At 39.5% G+C, this 15460-nt stretch overlaps 1 protein-coding gene across 1 annotated transcript in view; it reads right to left on the reverse strand.

Moving 5' to 3' along the window:
- The window catches only part of ADAMTS12 (ADAM metallopeptidase with thrombospondin type 1 motif 12), a 141509-nt gene that overhangs the window by 87895 nt on the left and 38154 nt on the right, over window positions 1–15460 (reverse strand). Inside the window, exon 3 of the mRNA XM_054517931.1 lies at window positions 2056–2230. Coding sequence (XP_054373906.1) covers window positions 2056–2230 — 175 coding nt within the window. The remainder of the gene's footprint in view (window positions 1–2055; window positions 2231–15460) is intronic.

Here is a 15460-nt window from a genome sequence, read left to right on the forward strand (position 1 = left end):
GGATGCAGCCCAGGACACATAACACACAGCTTAAATGTTAAGGTCTTTTGAGGATTCTATGATTGTTATATCCTGTCAAACAAAGGGGAAAATGTAATGATGGAAATGGTTTTACCCCCATACATTTCTTCACACTGATTCTTTAACTTTTATGACAGCCAAGATTATGGTTTGGTTAAAAGCAGATATTACCTCCAAGGGCTGACTTGAAAAAAAGAAACATAAATTACAGCTGACTACTTTGTTAGTTCATAAGGCACCATCTCTGTTTGCGTGCAATATAACAAACATACTATATCAGAAATAATTCTGTCACTTTGGAAAGAGTAACATCAGACAGGGAGTTTAAATTGACAAGTCTATTAGAGCAGACTTAGCTAATCTAAGTAATGTAGAGAAGTTATGTTCTTTTTTACAGTGTCCAGGTACAGCCAGTCTTTTTCTGTCTCATTCTGCATGACTTTGAAGAAAGATACAAGAGGCAAAAAGTGAGAGGTAGAAAGAAAATAAGCAGACCACACAAAGCAAGCAAACAACATGCTCCCAAGGATCTCCTATGTCCTCTCCACATTTTAAATTACTGCATGCAGATGTTATTTCATCCATATGTTATTTCATCCATAAAAGAAACCTCGAAGACAGTAGGCAAGAACAACTTCCCTATTCTTCACAGGCAAATCTAAACTAATTTCTCTTGTGTAGCCCAGCAGTCAGCAGAAGGAATGAAAATTCAGGGAGCTACTTGTAATTGATACCAATATAAACATTACCTTTAGACACTCCTGTTTGTTTTGTTTTTTTTAATATAGGGTTATTTTCTATTAAGTAGACATGTATTTTCACTTGATGAATAATAAAATGGATCAGCATTCATAATTATTTTTATGGCTTCCCCTTCACCTTCTCAGTATCACAAAAGACTGAGTAACTCCCTCATCAGCTTTTTCACTTTCTCCCCGTTACCATTTTGCACTACCTTGGGCCAGCAAGCAAGAGGTGCACTTCAGGTCTATGACCAGAAATACAGGGGAGTCAAGCTGTTCTTTGCTTCTTTAATTTACCAATCCATATTACACAGCAGTAAAACTTCACCAGTCATGATTGGGGATTAAAAATTCCTACATTCCTCCTTTCATTTTCCATTTCTGGAAAGGAACCAACTTCTCTTGAACCACTGACCTGTGAAAGACAGAAACACATTCCTGTGTATTCTGCAGCTCTATTGGTACACAACTTGGGCCTTAGGTCATGTAAGTAATTACTGACTCATCCATACCAATACTATGCCTTTTTAAAGTTTGGTGCAGACTCAGATCCAAGGCCTCAAACATCAGAAAACTAACACAAAATGTGTACATTCTTGGTGTGAAATAAATCAAGGAAATTATTTAACTAAATAAAGAAACTAATTCTGTAATTATGAGATGCCAACAACCCTCTAGACATAGTCTTCCCTTCCAGCATAGTGTACTAGTTTGTTTTCACAAAAGACATGATCCTGAGTATTACTGCACCAATATTCAAGCTATTTTTACTTCTACTAAAAAAATATTGCTCTTGATGCCCTGTACTTCACTTTCAGAATAACTAAATAAAACTCTTTAAATAATCTGCTAACAATCACAGAAAATCTAGAAATCCTAAATTTAAACCATGGACTAGACGGGACTTATTTTATGTTGAAGACAGAACTTGGCATGGAGTGAGAACATTTTATTAAAAATAATGCTGACTGCAAATCTTTTTATCCCAAAGATCCTCAAGAATTCAGATTTCAAACTCACTGAACAGTTCTGGTTGGAGAAAAATTAAGAGGTAGAAAGGATCAATGGCATGAAAAATATATCCCAGGAGTCATAAGGAGGATTTAACTTTTCAGAAAGGAACACAGATGGGTGGCTCCTGTGGTGTTTTGATTGAGATGCTCTCATTTTGCATAATCTTTTCTAACAGAATTTTTAAAAGCCTGGCAGAAGGAAAGGCACACACCACTGGAAAATAGCTGCTTAAAAAGACTCAGAAAGCAAATAGGCTGAAATCCAGCAAAATTAGTACCATTCAGTCCACATGCTTGTTCCTTTTCCATCAGGATGGCCCGTCTTCTCCTTAAAGCATTTGGAAGGTTATTTGCACCATAGATAATATGGGGATGGGGTGTTCCCTCCTTCTGTGGATGCTTTTTAATGGGCTCAATGAAGTAATCCCCATGGGGCAGATGGAAATATCCAGTCTGAAAATAAGCACAAAAGAGTTAATCTCTTCTGTTCAGTACTAGAAGACAAAAATAAATATACTATTCATACCACCAACCCCAAGCTTTCCTCACAAGCCAGTCATTTACGCTGGAGAAATATGAGCACAACAGGTTTTTAGTATTTATTCTGCTGCATACATCTAGGTTGTTTCATACCTCACAGTCATTACAGTCCAAAGTGAAACAGAAAAAATATCTCCTTCCTAATAACCTGAAACTGAGTCAAAGACTCTCATATTTTTACAAAGCCAGTAAAAGGTCAAAAGCTGATTTAACAAACATGATGCACGAGGAAGAGCTGCATCTTGTTCTTCTGGTGTTTTGCATCCATTCCCCGGAGATCAAGACTGGAATAGAAGCTGTTTCATAAGTGCAGATTGAAATGCTGCTCCCAGCTGCAGTCCCACAATCAATTACCCAACCCATCAGATGGGCTGGACTGCATGGTCCAACTCTGTGTCAGACCATAAACCCTCACTGGCCCCCAGGCCAACACTACAATGGAAGCAATAAGAGGTTTTTCATGAATTAGCAAGCCATTAAGAACATCCAGTAGATCAGCTAAAAAGACTGCAACATTTCACATGCTGAAACTTCTCTATCAGCCTCCCTGCTTCACCTAAGCTACAAGGCCCTTGATACCCATCTGGACTGCACAGGATCCTTTTACACCTCACTCTGCCTTGATCCAGGACACACTTCCAACCAGGCATGGCCTTGATCCATTGTGTCCCAGCATTTTGGCAGGGACTGCAAACATTGCAAAACAACTGTATTGTCCTTCCATGTCAAGATATACAGAACAATATTGAATCTAAAAGCAAAGGATCTACTGACAACCCAGACCACACTGGGGATGGGACAGGAGGCTGGGGTATTCCAGTCTTGGCTGTGTTTCCTCTTCGCTTTCTTGCTGTGGTCAGTGCACCCCTCTTAGCCTATTCTGGAAGAGGGGGAAAAAACTCAGTAACAGTCTGTTCCTGCAGCTGCTGTATTCAAACATAGAATGGCAGGCAAATTTTCAAATCTTTTTGAAAATTCCAAAGCCTTAAGAGTTTCTCTGGATGGTTGGGAAAGCCAGTATGAGATTAGGGATATAAAAGAAATCATATGAATGGAAGAAAAGCACTCTTATAAAACTATAAAATAACCATGGGCTCTGCATACAAGGAGACAAGGGACAGCTCAGTGAGACACCTTCTGCCTCCACACAAATTGCCACAGGGCCAATACGTCCCACATCAAACTTGTGCAAATAAATAACTGTGACTGTCATTTCACAGTTTACCTGATAGCTCTGAAGATCAGAAACTCTTTCTTTCCAATGGAAGTCAAAGTTTTAAAGCCAGAGGTTGGTGTTGGTTTGAAGCTGTGTTTATAGCCCTAAAGCATCAAAGGTTCAGGACTCATAGTCACATGTGTTTGTTCATCTGGGATTTCAGCTACTGCCTGTATGGGTTTTGTGTCATTTTTAAGAAAAAAGAGATTGAGACTTCTGATTATTAAACAACATACAAAAAATGCTTATGTTTCTTTTTAAATCATAAATCAAGGCACAGGACCAGACCATACACAGAAGCATCCACGTTCACATTGGACAAAACTTTCAGGCAAGAGTGAATCCATACAGCAAGAATGCATCTACAGTGGTCACACCAGAAGATCTGTGATGTGGCTTTCCTCATGCTGCTCAGGGAATCAATGCACCTTCACAAATCCTTGCCCATTCTTTTTCATTCCACAGGGTTCAATCTTTCCTGGATATTTGTAATTTTTGACTGAATTATTTGATTATTTTGTGGGGTTTTAAGCCAGTTGGGATGAAGAAGAACTAGCCATCTTCATTTGCAGACCCAGATTTTTGAAAGCAAGTGGCAATAGTTGCCGGATTATTGTGTCAACGTCTATCTGCAACAAGAAAGGCCAGACAATCCTACAAAAGGTGGAGTAAGCTTATCAGTGGTAAGCTCAAGCTCCTCCATCAATGCTTGCATGTTAAAATTCAGTTGTCTATCCAAGCTGTATGGAGCAGGGAAAAAAGCAAAACTTCATTATATGAATAGGACTGTAAAAGCCCATTTCCAGCACACAGAGGTGTTCCAAAAGCTTCCAGAGACTTCCAGCACTTACTGAACTCTTGCTCTGCATTTGCACTTTCACCCTGCACAGGCTATCCACCAATAAATTGAATGCTGAGACTAACTGAGACCAACAAAAAAAAGACCAATCTTCACATTAAACTTACTTCAAAGCACTGAGGACTGGCAAAATTCCCTTTGCTGATTAAATACGTCTTTAGTTTTGCTCTTCATAGCTGTTCTTTTCTGACTCACAAATATAACAGCAAGAATTTTTCATTTATAGTCCATCAGATTTCAAGCTATGTAAATACAATATAAGCTTTTTCTGAGCTTCACCTGCTTTTGAGTGCATTCACACAGCCTCAGAATACACAAAGGAGGCCAGTTAAGAAAGCCTCATTAGAAACCAGCCATTCATATTTACATTATTGAAAGGGTTTAGTTATCACCACAGGAAAAAAAATTACTGCAGAGAAGCTTTCCTCATTTGAACTTTCTTATGTAAAGCTACCAAGTAATACAGCAACAGACATGGTCAGAAAATAGGGGTGGGGGTGTGTGTGTGTGTGTGTGTGTGTTTGCTTGTTTGGGGGGTGTGTGTTTCCCTCAAAGCCTACAGGTGAAAAATCTACAAATCTACCACAGCATTTTTAATAGACTGTTGTTCTCCCCTCTTTCAAATCTCACTCTTTGCCCTCAGATTCTGACATGCTGTGGCTGCAAATATTTACCATACTGTATTTGGGGGTGCTGCTACATCACTTCATGGGATTTTTAATTCATGTGCCTCATTATTTTGACACAAACAGCTCCATGAACATATCACATCTCCTACATTGCATGTCACTTGCCAAAACGACACTGATGATCCTGGAACACCTCTGACTTAAAAGTTTTCAACCATCTTTCAAAATGTTTTGATTTTCAGTATAATCTGCATTTTCCAGTGGAAAGCACATCGTTTTCACATATTTCTTTCACTCAAAAGCTCAGAAGTTTGTCAAAACACATTTTCCAGCATATTTTTTTCAATCAGTTCCACGTGGGAAGCTGAAGCTGAGTCCTGTGGGAAGGGAAAGAGCAGCTTTACTCTTGGCTATGGTTTTGAAATTGCAATACTACACCAGACAGGAGGGCCTAGAATTAGTGGGTGTTTGTTAGGAGAAAAAGGGAAGGGAAAAAACAACGATCTGTAGCCTAAAGTTACAGTAACAGTATGTTGACAATAATGCTCAAAAAAATTACATCTGTAGTGAGAAAAGTGAGTAACTCCATGAAATTAAACAATATTTCTGACAACAAGTCAAACAAGAATTTTGACAACAAGACAGTGACAGAATCTGAAAATACAGTACCTTTTAGAAGCAACATGAAAGAAGATGACAAGATTTGAGTTTTACCTTTAGGTACTTTGCTCCAGGTGCTTATTATAACTGTAATACATGGTAAGAGAAACTAGGTTTGAATAAAATGAGTAAAGAAAAAATTGTGGCATATGAAACATGCATTATCAGAGAACTACAGCTGCAAATAATCTAAACAGAACTGGTAAAGTAAATGATCTGTTAACATTACACACGCTAAATTTATTTTAGCTAATCACTTAGTTCCTTTCTGAATGTCCCTTTTTTTTCCCCAGGGATCTTTCTTTTTGAATTTCTCATCTGTTCCTATTTCAGCCAAAAGAAAAACCTAGCATCCAGATGAGATTTTTCACTACATCCCCAGACAGAGCTAGAAAAAAAAAAAAAAAAAACACTTGCCATGATGTTGCTCAGAACAGAAAGAGATTGGGGGTTTTAGGTACTGAGTAATTTGATGAAAGATTTTTATGAACACCACCCACTCTAACTCTTACACACTTCTACAGAAAAAAATCTATGCTTTTAGCACAATTTAGTGAAGAAAGTGTGATATTGAAACATAGCCTTGTGGTTCAACATAGCTTTGGTTTGAAACAAAAATAGCTTATTTTTTGTGACAAAGTAAGTGAAAGAACAGAATATTATTAATTCCATGAGATTTCACATACTATTGTCACACTTGCTATAATATTTTAGGAACTGGCTAGTAGAAAACTTGCTATAATATTTTAGAAAACTGGCCAGAGATGCAGAGTTGTGCCCTGGACAATGTGAGCTCAGAAAGTTCAGACATAGAGGATAAGGGGGAAAAATAGCCAAATTTACAGTAAGATGGGCTTTTGTGGAAGGAAATAAGGTATCTGGAGAGGAAGGATTGTCTGACATCCTCCAGTTCCCAGGTTCCTGAGGGATCTATCAGTTCTGGATGCTTCAGAGAGAAGGGTCTTTCTGGCTGGGAGGACATCCTCAGCCAAGGAGAGAAGACAGGTCTCTAAGGCCATGTCTATAAGCTACCATAAAACTACTTAAGATGCACAATCACTCAGAGAGACTTGGCAGAGAATCAATCCTCTGGCTTATAGCACCAGCCTGATGGTGACTACACTCAACTTCATTTTTTCTATTCACTCTTTCTGGATGAAGGTTATCTAGAATAAGTCTTAAGAAGCTAAGACATTAAAACCCCCCACTGTTATAAAAACATGTAAGAGAAGCAAACAATCCAAAATATGCATTCATTTGCCCCTCTGCTATGACACAGATACAGCTCATTAAACAATTCTGAATCAGATGTCACTTCTATGGACCATGAACTCACTCTAGGCTTTGCATCTCACACAGAATCTGAAACGGCCTAGGTACATTCATTTCTACTGAAGGAAATTCTCTGTGACATTATCTTCTGTAGACACTGCAGCACGCTCACTTGAAAATGTACAACTTGGAGCATGTAATTTTAAAAGACATCTTTGTTCATGCTTCATTCAGGTCATGGCATCCTCCACCACCATCTTTTACTGTCTATCCTAAACATTTATTACTTCTTCTATTTTGTGATCTCCCTTAGGTACAAACAGTCCAGGTATCTTATTCCTACATTTACTTGTGCATACCCTGGTGCTGCAGCCATATTTGCATCGTAGAAATATCCCATCTTCTTTTCTCATTACAGAAGATCCACAAATGATGATAATTGCCTGGCCATTAAATTTCTTTGAGCCTCATTAGGTAGCTTCTCTGCAGTTCTGAAATCCAGAGTTCATGAAGAACATGAAGCTCCTACACCTCTAACTGTGCCCAGCAGCAGTCACTTCATATTGTCTAGCTCCTTTCCACATTCTCACTTTATACTTTTTGAAATACATCCCACTGGATCCACACAAGCCAAAACTGTCCTTCTCTGCTGCACTTAAAGCTCAGACACACCATTAAATTCCAACAGGGTAAAACATTTTTTCCCACTAGAGTACTAGCAACTGGACATTTTTATGGTCTTGAAATAGAGCAAAGATAGTATTTAATAAATTTTACACAGCACTCAGCGCTGGTTCTAGTAGGCTGAAACAAGGTGTGTTTGCCACACACTGAGCATGCAGCAGGTAGATGGCATGGCACAGTTGATAAAAATTCATTAACTCAATCACAGTATCAACCCTTCTTCTATTTACCTGTGTGATTTTCACACTGCAGTTGAGACAGACCACCAAGGACTGCCTGAAGTCCAGAGCACTCTGAAGATCTGAGGCTCCTTCTGTCAGTATTTCCTTGTTGCTCAACTGCTGCAGAGTCCCCTGGGTCTTGGAGGAAGACAAGTCACAGTTCTTTGGGCTGCCTGTTCTGTCCAAAGGGTCTGAGGTGACATCCCACCAGCACAGCCTGGGTGCATGGTGCCTCGCCTGAGCTCTGAGCCACACAGCAAGCTACGTCAGCTGAAGATGTTACCTTGAGAATTAAATACGCCCAGATGAGTGTCCTCCTGCCAAAGTCAGCTAGGTCACAATTGCTCTGCATCAAGCAAGGACTATGAAAAAGTAATAAAGTCTCAAGCTCTGTCTCAGGGTGAATATAATAGCAAGCTAAATATAAATTTTAAAATCAATCAGCTATGCTATCCAGATTGAAGGACGCTCTTTGGTGAACAATAGCATACCTTTTATGAGTTTTTTACTATTTCCTATATTTATGCTTTGCCCTTTCCCCTCCTCCCCTGTTTTTATATTGGAAGCTTTATGGTAACTAGTGGGGAACAAAGTAATAAAAACCCCTGCTGCTTTTTCAAGAGCAAGAGGCTTCCTTTGACTTTAGTCCCAAGAGGGTGAGATTATCAAGTTTTTACTTCATTTGGGATCAAAAAACAACTGAAGCAAGTGTTACTGTTCTAAGACAAAACAAAGAGTTTGCCCAATCCCTCCAAAGACAATTTGGGAGAGTAAGAAAGACCAACAGCTATTTTCTTCATGGAAAATACTCTTGGAATATCTCATTCTAATTTTTCTAATCAAATTTGTTCAGAAAGCACTGTATCCAGGGGGCTTACATGGTACTAACTGGGGATTTTTATCTTGTTAATATTAAAACTGCTGTTCATGAAAATGCAAATTAACTATGTAAAAATAGTTTGTACTTCTCAGCATTTGAAATCTCCTCTGACACTTTGAATGAGAAGTTTCGAAGCTTTGATTTGGAATCCAGTATATTTTCACAGTTTGCAAAACAGGTTACGTTTGATGATTTAAAGCCTACCTAATGTCGAAGAGTGAAGATTTAATACCAGATTGTTAAGCAGTTCTGTGCCTAAACAGTGGTTTCTATTAAGAATGAAAAGACAGGCGAGAGGATTCACAAAGCAGACATGATCTCTAATCACAGAGACAGAAAGCACCACAGTTGTTTTGGCTTCCTGCTCACTTATATTCTAAAACTAATTTCAAGCCAGTGAGCATGACAATGTTAATATTGCAGAGTTCAAACTTTATTAGAGAAAAACTAAATGCAAACATTTGATCAAATGACAAGTGGCTTTGTTTCTATTGACAAGTATTGTTTGTATTACTCTGACCTACAGGACCCCCAGTCAACAGCCAGAAAGCAGAGATACAAATGATGACAGCTGCCACAACGTGTGCAGATGGATGGAAGAAAGCACAATTATCCCATTTTCCAGTGGATGAAAGTCTGTCAGGAACCTTACTCCTCTCAAGAGCAGAGCAAGGGAAGGTTACAGCCAAACTTCTTCCTTGCAACAGAAATTATTTTGCTTGATGAAATGAAGTCTGTGAGGCAACATCAGACTGAGCCACCCGTTGATGCTCTTCTCTCTTCACTCTGTTCAGCCCAAAACCAAGAAGTGGTATCAGAAGCAGACAGGATATTTTAGGTCTGCATTTGTCATCATAGGTGTGTTGCAAGAAAAGGATTCTGCCTCTTTTTTTTCCAAACTCATGAAGCTTCAAAGCACAGACAGGAACTAAGAATGAATTTCACCATGCCATGGAAGGGTCATTCCATCACTTAACATCAGTGTCATTTTAAGGTGACCTTAAAGGCAGCCTGTACTGATGCCCTCAGCCTCTTCCTTACTTACCACCCATGTTTCCAGTGCCATTCCAGAAGGTGACTTCCCAGTACCAAAGGAGCAGCACAGTGACATGGAAGAATATTCTAATGAATCCATGAGGAGTCATGGATTCTGCTCAACAACTGCAGCTTGAAGCACACTGCCCTTGTATCCAGGGTGGTGTGTGCAAGCAGCTGCTCCATTTGCTCTGCACAGCCTTGTGACAGCCTGCAAGCCATGCTCAAGCTGCAGCTTGTTGTGCTATCCCTGGGGAGGAATGAAGGGGGAGGGAGCTTATCAAAACCAAATACCTTACAAAACAGGAAAATTCAGTCCCAGCTGAGGGCAGCTGTGATGAGTGACACGTTACACCAAAAAGGTTACTCTGCACCACAAACTAGTCTCTGTTTAGAAAGGGATGAAAGCAGGAACTGGGATGCAGAAGGAGAGGGGAGAAGAAATTAAATGAGACAATAAAAACAAGATTCAAACTGAGATTCAGTACTTGCAGGACAAAGTGCAATCTCTAGTACACAGCTCATGCTCAGCACGTGCCACTCTGGGAAGAAGCATGATGGTAACTGGCAATCACCACAGATGTGCTGAACTCCTTCTGGCCTGGGGCAAAGCACATGCCAATCACTTGACTTTCCTGGTTATTTTTGGCAGCCTGAGAAGGGAGAGTGATGTGCTTTTATGACTGCATCCGGCACACACCACCACGAATTTTTTTAGAAATCTATGAATCGCAGTTCCCTCTCATACATAACAAAGGTGGAGGCTGTTCTGATTCAGCACTGGATTCAGGTCCATTTAAAAGCACAAAGCTTTTAAAAGAGTTAGCTCCGAATGTGATGTAAAGCCCTCCTTGAAGTCTGAAATCCATTCCCACTAATATGAGAGGTACAGTGTGCACACTGATATATCATCAAATTTACCTGTGCACATGAGACACTAAAGCTCACAGGCAGGAAATTAACTTCTATCTCGGAGCTGCAGAGAGATGACCTATACTGTGAAATACAAGCTGTGCAAAAAACCCACTCCAGTAAAAGCAAAAGCCTGCAAGATAAACAAATACTCCTTGGCAGGACACACTCAATAAAAAACAAATCATATTTGATACAAAACCAGTAACTAGTAAACTACTTAAACAAAGACTAGAGTAAAAGCTCAGGTAATTTCCAGGACTCCTGCTGGGAGAGTGATCTGATAAAATGTCAAAGGTGTCTGAGGTGATGGATACTTTAAAGTGCTTCTGAAGCTGGTAGCAAATCAACAAGTTCAACACTTTCCAGAGAAAGGCTGTGTGTAATAAGCACCTAAAAAAGCTGGAAAACAGACAACATGGGGAAGCAGCAAGTGGCACAGATGGTCTAGAGAGTTCCTACCTCTTTGCCCTAGCAAAAAAAGTAGGGAGCTTCACAACAAGCTGGAAGGAAACAAAACATTTTTTCACCCAAGTCAGAGGAGGTTCACATCCCTCTTATGCTGGGAGCCCAGGGCTGGATGCAGTGCTCCAGGTGGGTCTCAGCAGAGCAGAGCAGAGGGGCAGAATCCCTCCCTGCCCTGCTACACATGGGGCTCTGGATGCAGCCCTGGAAACAGCTGGGTTCTGGACCAAGCATGTCTCTCCAGTTTAGAAACAAGGATGTCATGTGGCACAGTATCAAATGCTTTGCTCAAGTCCTCCTAGATACCACAAAAAACTGGAAATCAGAAATGTTTTAGAGAAGTACCAGAAATGGCTGGATAAATTTATGTAGGGAAGATTAGTCCCTCATTTTTGAATACAAAAATACCAACTGCAGCTCAGAAACAGACTGCATGTCAAGGAGATATTCCTACTTTCCAGCCTTCTCTTACTCCTCTTGCCAGGAATCTGCTATTGATCATGATTTCCTTCTGAAAGTCAGTCACATACTCAACAAAGCCAAGGGTCTGGAAAATTAAAACCCTCCACCAAGAAGGAAATCTCCATCTGCTGCTCAGATGCTGTCTTTGCAGGAGCTTTTTTCAATAGGAAAAGAGGCTTTCTTGGTTGAGTGCTTCTGCATTCTTTCTGCAGTCCAAAGGGCTTGTCCCTATTGTACCTTTCATGCTCCAGGTTTCTATTTCCTTGAAGCTGTAACATCAGCCTCAGATACCCCTCAGGGATGTCAGTGCAGAACATGTGCACACCTCTCTCACGTCAGACTAATCCTTCTTGTCCCAGACTAACTTTGGGCCAGGCTGGGCTCTTGGGCTGACCTTGTACTGCCATAGGTCTTAGATCCTCAGGCAAGCATCAACCACTTCTAAAAGAAGTTTCCATTGTACAAACCATTCCTGGGAAATACACTTTTGTCTGCCTGCAAAAAGAAAATGTCTTAGTTGTACAACACACCCATGACTTCAAAGGAGATGGTTTCAGTCTAAAAATTATTAATTTAAGATTTTAATTTCACACTGTTTTGATATGTGTGGATATGTGTGGGTTTTTTCTTTGTAAACTATTTCTGTAAAAAAAACAGGTTTTGACCGTTGAAAAAATTACTGGTTTTATTTCAAACTGACAAGAATTAGACCTTACATCAAAATCATTCTTTATCTGCAAAGAGATTAGTTTTGCTGTTTTGGAAATACAACACTTCTTGCAATAAAAGCATTTCATTTTGTCTTAAAAGCAGCAGTCAGCCTTTTAGGTTTGAATGCAGTATGCCATAGCACTAAAAAAAAGGCCAAAATAGATAAGAATTGAGCTATTTATCTGGAGAAAAAATTGCAGTAAAACATTCTTTGGAACCAAGCAGGTGAGGAAAAGTATTTTGCTATAATAATAAAAGGACTCATTTTCTTTTTGTTAAAGTTCCACTGTCTTCTTTTGTTCACAGGGTATTAAAGTTTTCTCTCTAAAACTGGCATGTTTTGAAATCCTCACAATGTACCTCCCAAGAATTCAGAACCCGTGAACCCTTTAAAAAACTTTAAGATTAAAAAAAGGGCACAGATGTTCAGCTTTTCTAAGAATTCAGCGGTTTTTTCCCTTAGGACTTTCAATACTTTTTACATGACACTGATACAGTGATACGCAGGGAAACATGCAAAAGAATAAGAAAATACTTTTTGTACAGATAAGGGAGATGTTCTCTGCAAATGATACACATTCCTCAAGACATGCTCATGGTCCTGCAAAATCAAATGTTTTACTAAAGAAGTTTACATAAACACAAAATATACTAAGCATCTTCAGCTACTATTCAGCATGACTCTTACTAATCTAGGAATACTAAAAATTAAAAAACTTGGTAACAATTGGAAGAAATAGAAGATACTAAATATTTGTACATAAATAGTCCTGACAGAACTCCAATGGACTTAAGAGTTCTTTAAAAGAGAGGTGTAATTGACTCATAAACCTCTAACAGACCTTTGTGTAACCAGAGAACTGTTTACAAACAAATTTATGAAGGAATTCTGGACTGAATCTTCAATATTTCACAATCTTCCTCTCTCAAACTTAGACAAGCAGTACATACAATAAGCAATTCATTCTGCTCTCACTATCAGCTGGAGCTGCACAGGTAAATACCAGAATTTTACTGCAGAAATCTTTTCAACTGAGACATGAGACTGTGACCTTTTGAAAGACACATTCACAAATGAGGTTTTTTCTACAGGATTATGCCAGATCCTGACAATTCTAGTGAATCATCAGTAATGGAAATGCTATAATTGAAAAACAATGGTTTTGCACAAGGGAAGGGAAAGGTGCTTTTTTTTGCTTTTATTTTGCCTTTTTTTTCCCCCCTGCATGGGGGGGGGGGGGGTGGGTGTGGGTGTGGGTGTGGGTGTGGGGGGTGTGTGTGTTCCTCTCCAAAACAATTCAGGCAAGATTTTCTCAAGTTTCTCTGTCAGCTTTTTATTCCTCCTCTATGACAATGAAAACCAGAAAATAAACAAATACATCTCTGGCTCTCCACCTCATTGATTTATTTGCAGCAGGAATGGACCTGACAGCCTACATCACACAACAAACTACATGTGGATTCCAAAGCAATGAATAATCCCCTGAAGGCTCAGATGAAAACACATGCACTGTTCCTGTCCCTTCTACTGCCACTTCAAAGTATGCTTGACCATACTCTATGCTTAGTACTCAAAACACAGCAGCACTTACAGGTCCCAAACCCAAATTTGATATGAGAAGACTTCAGGACAGATTCTGCCAGAGCAAACCAGAATTACAGGGCTGGTTTAGTGCAACTGGCAGTTAAATATCCCCTTTTGGGAGGTTTCTTTCCCCAGTGCTGCTGGCTGTTTTCCAATAGCTACATGACCTAATCCTAGACCAGGTCACACTTTCTTTTGTCCTTCCACAGCCAAAACCAGTTGTTGGGACGGAGATCTCTGGATTCTGCCTATTTTTCTTCAAAACATCAAGACTCACACAAATCTTTTTAGTTTCAACAGCTCTGCCCAGTGCTGCTGAGAGGACAGCAGCCACTCTCCTGCTATGCCTGCCCAGACACTGCTCAGATCCCTCCTCCTTAGGCTCCAGATTTCCCTGCGCACTTACTGCCCTAACTGTCCAAAACTCCATGTTTGGCTTCCTCACATAATGTGATCCCATTAATTTAGCATAGTCTTAGATTACCTTTCACTGAGAAGCATTAGAAAAATTATATATGAAGATAAGATGCTTTTATTTTCAGTCTCCTTAGTTTTCAGTCTTTTCTCATGGTTTTTTCCATAGTTCAAGTCTCAGCCTTTATCTTCTGTGGCTCCAGGGAAGCTGTTGGGATTTGATTGTCTGACGTCCTTAAACAATAATCCTGCTAATTCAGGAAGACTGTAACCCAGCTGCAAAAGTGGAAAGATTAGCTCTAGCTCCAGCACTTGAAACCATGTTCAGCTCTCAGCCACAGCAATGTGTGGTGGAGAAAGCAACCAAACGAGGAATAAGCAAAAGATACAGTTACACATACACACAGAGATTAAAATCAAGAACACACAAAACACGAGAAGTACATCTAGAACAGGCATCTCAGTAGAATCCCTACAGAAGATTTGAGAAACTTTGCTCTACAGCTACACTAGAACTGAGAAAAGAACTCAGCACAATCAATCCTCAACTTGCAACAAACCCTCTGACCTTTGTCTCATTCTACTGGTAATGCCTAAACACAAATAAGTCAGTTGAACCAAATTTGCAGTCCTTCAGATGGAACGTTTGTTGAAAAAATACATATATGTATTTTTTCAAAATGTAGAGAAATTATTTTCTTCTACTGCCATAGATCTTTTAGAAATGCCATACTCCTGCTTGCCCATGAGCCTGTATATGAAAAAGAGACAGACAGAGAGTATCAGCCAGTATTACTGATCCACTAGTACAGGTTCTTCCACATAAGGAATCCACATGGATTTTTGGACAATAGAGTGAAACCCACAACTCCAAATTACCTGTAGGACTAACAGCCAACAAACAAAAAATTCTAACACTAATATTAGTGACATAAATATCCAGTAGCAAACACTGCTTCCTAGGTGACACATACCATCTGCACATTTTAGGGCCACTCACAGAATTGCCAGCATTTGCAAGCTGAGTTTCTGAACTGAAAGGCTCAACAAACTGTCAGAATCAAACCGAAAACTTCATTCCTTTTGCTGAGAGGAAAAGTTAGAACATCAAAATGTATGTCTAACATAACATCTTTCA

Source organism: Molothrus ater, chromosome Z (genome assembly GCF_012460135.2).
Source record: "Molothrus ater isolate BHLD 08-10-18 breed brown headed cowbird chromosome Z, BPBGC_Mater_1.1, whole genome shotgun sequence".
NCBI lineage: Eukaryota > Metazoa > Chordata > Aves > Passeriformes > Icteridae > Molothrus > Molothrus ater.